This window comes from Platichthys flesus, chromosome 2 (genome assembly GCF_949316205.1).
Source record: "Platichthys flesus chromosome 2, fPlaFle2.1, whole genome shotgun sequence".
In the NCBI taxonomy this organism is placed as follows: Eukaryota; Metazoa; Chordata; class Actinopteri; order Pleuronectiformes; family Pleuronectidae; genus Platichthys; species Platichthys flesus.
This window is the reverse complement of record NC_084946.1, coordinates 19,436,783-19,445,535: the sequence shown is the minus strand read 5'-3', so window position 1 is coordinate 19,445,535 and position 8,753 is coordinate 19,436,783. Positions and strand designations below refer to the sequence as shown.

General features: G+C 40.1%; 2 protein-coding genes across 2 annotated transcripts; one reads left to right on the top strand and one right to left on the bottom strand.

Moving 5' to 3' along the window:
* Positions 1-1,589: 1,589 nt before the first annotated feature.
* On the top strand, positions 1,590-4,548 carry mrto4 (MRT4 homolog, ribosome maturation factor). The gene is made up of 8 exons (XM_062404823.1): positions 1,590-1,724; positions 2,572-2,630; positions 2,745-2,848; positions 3,170-3,251; positions 3,339-3,406; positions 3,490-3,641; positions 3,731-3,807; positions 3,902-4,548. The coding sequence occupies exons 1-8, from the start codon at positions 1,697-1,699 to the stop codon at positions 4,055-4,057; spliced, it is 726 nt and encodes a 241-aa protein (XP_062260807.1). The 5' UTR covers positions 1,590-1,696; the 3' UTR covers positions 4,058-4,548.
* Positions 4,425-7,755, bottom strand: akr7a3 (aldo-keto reductase family 7, member A3 (aflatoxin aldehyde reductase)). The gene is made up of 7 exons (XM_062404812.1): positions 7,322-7,755; positions 6,658-6,845; positions 6,414-6,518; positions 6,113-6,209; positions 5,498-5,597; positions 5,244-5,373; positions 4,425-4,861 (listed from the first exon to the last, which is right to left on the bottom strand). Exons 1-7 carry the CDS (start codon positions 7,611-7,613, stop codon positions 4,700-4,702), a joined length of 1,074 nt encoding a protein of 357 aa, XP_062260796.1. The 5' UTR covers positions 7,614-7,755; the 3' UTR covers positions 4,425-4,699.
* Between the last annotated feature and the right edge of the window lie 998 nt (positions 7,756-8,753).

Below are 8,753 nucleotides of genomic sequence, written 5' to 3'. Positions count from 1 at the left end.
GATGACGAATTTGCCCTGCAAAGATAATAACTACATATTCACTAATAAAAGTATTTTTCAGGGACTAACAATGTGATTATACTTTTCTATTTACTCACAATTTATTCTCCTCCAGTCCATTATTATAGCTTTACAGTTATATAACCTATATATATATAGATGTGTGTATATACTTTACTTTTTCATTTTCATTTGACATTTCCAATACTATTTTTTAATATCCCTTTCTTTTCTTTTATATGTTCATGTTTTTAACTTATCTTATGTGTATTTTTAAAATATTCCACTTCAGGTCCTTCTTCTCATTACAGTTGATATTTTCCAAACCTACTTCAAAAATTATCTTATTATGTTATTCTTTGTTATTGTAACAAAGATCTGGCACGAGAATTGTATTGTCATATCTTATCTTATCTTATCTTATCTTATCTTATCTTATCTTGACTTGTCCTGTCTTGTCATACGTGAATGACATATAACTTTAAAGATCCCATCCCGTTGTGTTGGACAGTATTTTTCTGATATTTAGAGGGGAAATATATATGTTATAACTAACAGTCTATATTTTAAATAGACACATGTGTGGACATACAAATTCAGAAAAACTTTATGGGTCTATTTTGGTAAAACGTTTTGCATATAAATGAAAGCACATAAAGCACATTGCTATATGCGTGTGAGGATATTTAACTGCACATGTAGTTTAAATAACTTAAAACTTTTGGTTAATTTATTAACTAATATCATTTATTATTAAAAAAAATATTTTCTTGACTCTGTCCTTTATTCACTCTTAACTCATCAGTGTGAAACTATACAGCTGTTACGTGAGTTATTTTTTTCTCCCTTATGATCACTAATGTCTCATTTTACTTTATTACATTGTGAGAATACTTGCACTGGGATGGTTATGGCACCAGACTGTGTGCAGATATCTTTTTCTCAAAGCTTTGTTATAAGAAGCAGAGAAGTTATAACTCTCCTGTTGCCAGTTAAGGACATCCTTTGACAGGTTGACTATAACGTCACTCACAGGACAAGTGGCAGATGCACTTACTAACCAAGTAGACAAAAATATTAATTTGCAGCTGAATGAATCTGCAACTTCCCAACGTTACATAAACTAGAACCAGAGGCTCAATGTCTACACTCAGCCAAGGACCTGACTTCACCTGCACACAGATCTGTGTTAATCTGTTTCTCGTTGTGTCACATGCGAGTTATTGCTTTGGCTCAGGAGACCTCTGGTGGGTCGTACCTCTTACTTCAGACAGTAGACACATGTAAAATAATAATAATAATAACTGTATTTAAATATTTAAATATTATATTACTGTTTTGGCTCATCTTTGTTATGTGGCCGGGCAAATTCAGTAAATTCAAAACCAGTATGGAAATACAATTATAATATACCATACTTGATTATTAATACTTGATTTCTCTGTTCTTTCCCTTCATTCTTTTCATTTTTTTCTGAGGCTAAGTCCACAATTATAGTTAGTGTCGATTCTAAAATTACAACTATCACCGTCCAGAGTGTTTTAGGACTGTATCACAAATAATCAGCCTCCAAAAAACTATTTATTTAATTTTATTTTGACTCAGGCACCTCTCGGCCAGACTGGCCGAGCAGAAACACTTGGGGTCCTTTTACTTCACGTGTGCGTCTGCTGCGCTGCCATCGTGAGAGGAAACCATGCCGAAGTCAAAGAGAGACAAGAAAAGTAAGTAAAACCGTTCAGACTGCGACGCGGACCAACACATTTAGTGGGAAATCGAGTTAACTGGTTTTGTGTGTAACAGCAACAACAGAAAATGTATGAAAGCGAGGGAACAAGCTAACGTTAGCTTAGCTTACGAGGGAAACAGCAGTGGATTTATCCACCACACTGAAGCTCACTCCTGATTCACAGCCTTTCCCTGTTCTGAAACTGTGTTTTAGACAGGTTGTGATGTAGCCTGAGTTTGATCGAAGTAGCTATGTCTCCCTTTCCCCTCTCATGAATTAAGTAAAGGTCTCCTCACAACTGAAAGTGGTCTTCTTAAAATCAGGGTTCCTACGGTCATGGAATTTTAAAATGTGTTTTCTCAGGCCTGGACATGTCATGTAAAAAAAATTAAATCCCCAAAGTTTTGGGAAAGTCTTGGAAATTTGTTATATTCATATTTTCATGTCGTTCATTTACGCTGAGTTTTAAATAATTCGTATGCTTTTAAAGAACTACGCTCAAAATATAAGCAGGCATACTTGGGTTTGTGTCATTTAAGGTATACCTTATGCCTTGGAATTCTCATTGTTAGTTTAAATACTTTAAATAATTTTTTCGCGTATACAAAGAGATTTCTCAAAATGTTTGGTCATTGTTTTAAAGTTATTGAAAAGTCATGGAAATCCATTGGTCAAAATGTGTATGAACCCTGTAATAATGTTAAGGCTTGAATCAGATTCTCTAACACCATCTCACAACAACAACAAATGTTTTGAAAATGATCTCAACTTTTCACCTAAAAAGTTGAGATCTAAAAAGTGATTGCTAACTTATTGTTATTTATTCTCTCTCTCTCTCTCAGTTTCGTTAACGAAGACAGCCAAGAAGGGGCTTGAGTCAAAACAGAAACTCATCGAGGAGGTGAGTGTTCTCTGCTCTGCTGTCATGTCAGCTAAGTTTACGTCGTGTTATGAGGAGCTTGCTCAAGCTGCGAACACGATTCACACTGAACTATGTTCCTGTTCGTGTTTGTAGGTACGAAAATGTGTGGACATCTACAGCCACTTGTTCATCTTCTCTGTGGCCAACATGAGGAATAACAAGCTGAAAGACATCAGGACAGCATGGAAACACAGCAGGTAAAATGGACCATTAACTATCCGGCTGGTATTTCATTTCAATGGAGATCAGTCATCTGTGTCATGGTTTGAAAACGGGGCTGAGATGTCTTGTGTCTGGTGAGCTTTGAAAAGATCATTTCTTCAGGATCATATTGGAATGCCAAATTCTTATTAAACAGTGTGTGTTTGAAGCTGGGTACATAAAGTGAAGCTTTATTGGCTTCTTCTGCTTTTTTGTCTTTTGACTTGTGCAAACCTCCCAACTTCATTACACCTAACACGGGAGTATCCCTTGAACAGGTGCCACAGGAAATGATTTAACTCTTCTCTCCATCACAGGTTCTTCTTCGGCAAAAACAAAGTCATGATGGTGGCCTTGGGTAAGGGCGTATCAGACGAATACAAAGATAATTTGCACAAGGTGCGTGAGATCTTTCAAGTCAGAATGTATCACGACAACCGATCTGTTACATATGCTTGACTCTGTATTGCTCTTGATCATCTGCAGGTCAGCAGGTATCTACGAAGAGAAGTTGGTGTACTATTCACAAATAAGACAAAGGATGAGGTACAAGAGTAAGTATCGCTTCACAGGCCAACGGTTGCTGTTATCAATATTAATCGTCAATTTTCTGATTGACGTTCTTTCTTGAATTTAGGTATTTCAGTCATTTCAAAGAGATGGATTATGCGCGAGCAGGCAACCCGGCCCAGATGGACCTAACTCTGGATGAGGGACCCCTGGAGAAGTTTCCTCACTCGATGGAGCCCCAGTTGAGGCAATTAGGACTCCCCACCGCTCTCAAGAAAGGCAAGATAAACAATATTGAGTGCAAAGATGACACAGTCTGCGTTTCTTCTCCTTTGAATCTGTGACATATTCTTCTTCTGTAATTCCAGGGGTGGTGACACTGCTGAAGGACCATGCGGTCTGTAAGAAGGGAGATGTGCTCACACCTGAGCAGGCTCGCATTCTGGTGAGTCCTTCACCGTCAAACTAAAGAAGTCATCCACAGTATTTCAAGTTAAATTTGACTGACAGTTCAATCTGGCTCCAATTCTTTTCCACAGAAACTCTTCGGCATCGAGATGGCAGAATTCAAAGTACAGATCAAATGTATGTGGTCCTCAGAAACAGGCGAGCTTCAGAACTTTGCTGATGAGAAAGAGTCTGTGCAGGAGAATGAGGATGACGACGATGAAGAAGATGGTATCGATGCAGAATAAAAGGTCTGCATCAGCAGGGATCTGTACACGTTATTTTTTGCAAACCTCAGCACCAAAAGGACTTTGATGTTGAAACCGTTCACCCTGACAGCCTGTGTGTGGACTCTAGTCTTTGTCCTTCATTTACCCCAAACATGAACTTCTCTCCATCACCTTGAATTCAAGCTCTGGGCTGAACGATTGTTCAAGAGATCCTCATCACTGGAGTCAAGACTCAACAACCAAATTATCTGGAGGCCACTTGTCAAGATTTGAAAACATACTGACAGTCTTGCATTGCATTCAAGTACTCTGTCCTTCAGCTAAAACAAACACTGTTTATTATGTTAGGCCAACTCATTTGATGCATTTTATGTGGAAGAAAAACTTTTTTTTGATGTAAAATTTTATTTTGTATGTAACAGTTTAATTAAGGCAGAATCAAGAAAAGGTTATTCTCCCTGAAAAACGATCTTGTCATTTTTACATTTATAAATCGATGGTGACATTAACACACGTAGGTTTCTGATTGATTCAGTAAAAAGACATTGGAGCTTGTGAAAAGCTGCACTAGTGTCTACGATCATCGGGTCTCTTGCAGATCTATTTTCTGTAGCAAGTATTAGAATGGGAGATTTTGGCTCTGTGGTGAGAAGAGGGTCTTCATCGGAAGTAATTAGGACACTCGTGGGCTGCGAGATTCCAGGCCTCATCGAAGGCAGCGACCACTCTCTCATCCAGAGGACCCTCCTCGGCAGCATCCAGGTTCTGCAGGAGTTGCTCCATGCTTGACATGCCAATGATGACTCCATCTCCAAGATCCCCCTATAACCACAGATGATGGGAGAAATGTTTCATTTCAAGGCGGTACACAGCATTTTCCAGCAAACCACCCATTCAGTCTGAACTTTTAAAAAGATAGATATACAATACCTGACCAGATACTTCTAGATGGTAAGAGTTGAATTTTAGCAGACGCCATAACTTGAAAGGTTTTAGTAAGCAAAATGTGGGTGATTGCATTTATCCACATATGTTTAAGTATTAATAAGATATGTATAAGATTAGCTGGAAATTAAATAGAAGAATAAGATCATTTATCTTAATATGAAATTACTAACTGATGATTTGAATTTTGATATCTTGCCAAAATTATCTCCCTAATACGAACAATTCACAGAAGTCAAGCCTTGGTAAGTTAGGTTACCTTTAGTTGGGAGTGGTGGTACATCCAGCGCATAGCAGCAGACGTCGGGGTGGGCTTTTCTGAGCCGTACACGGACTCCAACGTCTTTAGGACCAAGCTGACGGCCTGGAAATTACTTTCCTTCCAGTATCTTACACAGAAGAAGACAGTCCTTGTTACAGTCTGTGCTTTACCAACACACTGATGTGGATACCGAAGACTTCCGAACACAAATTAAGTGGCTTGTTCTCAAAAACAAACTGCAGGTTGTTTACCTGTCTCTATACGCTGCCGCCCAGTTGTTACCAAAGAATCGTCCGGCAGGCTGGGAGCCGTCTTTGTCTTCGTAATGATACTTCCCTGTCAGGAGGCCACCTGGTCCAGGAGGGCCAATGTCAGAGGTCAAGTTTACATTATCTTAACATTACATTACATTAACATTTGTGCTTTAAGCTGCAATGAATGCTAATGTCATAGCCACTCAACACAAAGTGCGGCCGTCACTTGTTTTTCCAACACAAACCAAAGTCTGACCCGATGGCCGTTCAGAGCTTACGACCGTTAATGGAAATCATACTGAGTTGAAAATAACATGTTTGTATCAAACGAAACAGTAGAAATATGACATTTTTCAGGATAAGTATAAACTTCGACCTGCTGGTTGTCTCCAAAACATAAAGATGCATCATCTGGGGACCTTAAATACTTGTACAGATGTTGCCGTCTGGACTAACTATGCATAGATTCATTCATGACAAGTGTATTGTGACCTTACAACGTGGCGAAGCACGAGAGGAGTCATGTTTATTACAACTCATGGGTATTTTCTTCTGAATAACAGACAAATGTGTCTGTTAGTTGCAACACAGGGAGAAAAAGATAAACAGCACCTGCCAGAGGATTGTACGCGTAGAATCTCATTCCGTAGTGTCTCAGGCACGGCAGCAACTCGGTCTCCACCTGTCTGGTTGTGGCGTTGTACATCCCCTGTGAAGTGAATGAGTGTCTCAGTTACAATACAATGCAAAAGAAGAGATTAAAGAAAGCAAATAAAGAAAGGGAACATTAACACAGCTCCTCGCATTGAGGGATGCAACTTGAAATACAGTATATTGACAGCGGATTTACTCTAAGGTGACACAACTGATGGGAGACACTACTACAGGGTCATTTTCAGAAGTTCCACAATACCTGGTAAACAGTGGGCTGGATCCAGTTGTTGTGTCTGCAGATGGTCACGATTTCAGCCACTTCCCATGCTGCATAGTTCGACAGGCCAAACTCCTTGAATTTTCCCTGAGGGTGATGAATGAATCACGTGTAGTAGACAATAGTGTTTCAATTTGAAGGTTAACGCATCATCAACTGATTTTAAAATGTATAAACAGCAGACAAAGACGATTCTCATAGAACATCAGGTCCCTGGTCTCTGTACCTCTTTGTGGAGCTCGTCACAGGCCCTCAGAGTGTCCTGGATGGGGTTTTGGTGGTCGGGGGCATGGAGGTAGAAGAGGTCCACAGAGTCTGCATGCAGCCTCTGAAGGGAGGTTTCCAGCTGGGAGCGCACACTCTCCGGCTTCAGAGTCTTCCCGTCCCAGGGGTTGGCCTTGGTCGCGATGCTTACTGTGACACAGAGGCAAGGAATAAAACATTATGTATTTCAAAGTTCATCACAGAAAACAGATATATTGCTTCTTCAATACAAGCATAAAGCTGGTATCAAAGCATTATCAGAATATTGGTAGTTTGAACATAAACCCTGACAGCATGCATAATGTTCAAGGCGATATAAGAGTTTTAATGCTTTGAGTTTTTTCTGTGTGAGTTCACTTGAGTGCAACAATAATATTTGAGAGGTCCTGAACACAGGCACATCAGTCTCTCTCTGAACTTCTTGAGCAAGGTGTTTTTACAGTACTTTGAAATATCCAGAAATTTAATCGAATTCCATTTCATTTTCAATTATGCATTTTTGATATGCTCCATGTCAACAGTTTATTTTGAAAAAACGCTTTGGATGCGTTTACCATAAATGTCAGTATATTCGCGCAGTAGAATTTCTGTCACTTGACCGCAGTGAGAGAACTGGGGGTCTCTACCTGTGTTTGGGAGCTTCATGCCGCCTATGACCACCTCAGACTTCCCGTCCGCGTACATGAAGGCTGTGTCCACATGCTTGTGTCCTCTGCCCAGGAACCTCTGCACCATCTCCAGGCTCTGCTCGGCGTTAGCTCGGCCGCCGAACGCCATCGTCCCCAATAAGGACGCGGGCCGTTTCGCTTGAGTCGCCATGTTCCTTCCAGACACGAACCTCAGCGAAAGTACCGGCGCGTCTGTGATAAGGAGGATCTGTCTGATCTGTCGCGCTCCTCCGGATATTGTCCACCTCATGATCCCCGGCGAGCAAAGCGAGGGCAAAGGTCGTGGAGGAGGAGGTTGATCAGGGAGCGTCGTGAAGTTACCGAGCCACTGTAAAACGCAACACGCGCAGTAAAATCTGATGGTTAACGGGGCTTGTTATCGCTGTTGTTGCTGAGCCAGAGCAAAGTTCATAATGTCCAACTACTTCCGTTTTTTTAGACCCCACGTGTTAATGTTTACATAAGTCTCTTCGTTTCATCATGTGTAGGTGACTTGTCAAAGTCCTAGTACGTTGACAGTTCACTTCTCCTTTATTACCACAAGGTGCCAGCAAATCCCCACATTTGACTAATCTTGCTAACAATACCAAAGCTAAACACACACTTAAACAAATGCTAACTATTAACAATCTAATAAACTAAGTATGATATGACATTTGCCAGCCAAATACACATGTAACAACAAGGAAATCAGAGTATAACATGGAGTACAGTTACATAGATAGAATACAAACATAAGCACAACAAAAAGATTTAAAAAAAAGTCTAACAGAGAGACAACTATACCGGTGCCTTCACAGCCAATGAACCCAATGTGTATGATGCTTAATAACCGGCTCAATATGGATGCCAGGATTCTCTGCAATTTCTACAGGTGCACCAGAGTATCCTGACTGCATCGCCGCCTGGTATGGCAGCTGCACCACCCTGAACCGTAAGGATTTACAGAGGCCCAAAGACCCCTATCACCCCAGCCATGCTGCCGTCTGGCCGACGGTACCGCACCACCAGGCTCAGAGACAGTTTCATCCCCCAGGCCATTAGACTTTTATACTCCTTGAATCTGCAATAACTCCACTAAACCAGCACCTTGGCATATTTGCACTATTGTTTTTTCTTCAGGTGTATATGTACATATATATATATATATACATATATTTATATATACACATGTTTTACTTTCTATACGAAATGTTTGATATTCTATTTTGCAATTTTTTATTCAATATTTTCTTTGCTTGTTAATATTCTGAGCATTGTTATAAGAGAGCCGGTGACCAAAGCATTTCATTGCCAGCGACTGCTTAATGTTATTGTTGTGTATTTGACAATAAACTCTTGAACCATTTACTGTCTAGATCTTTACTCCTGCTCCTCCCAACAGTCATGG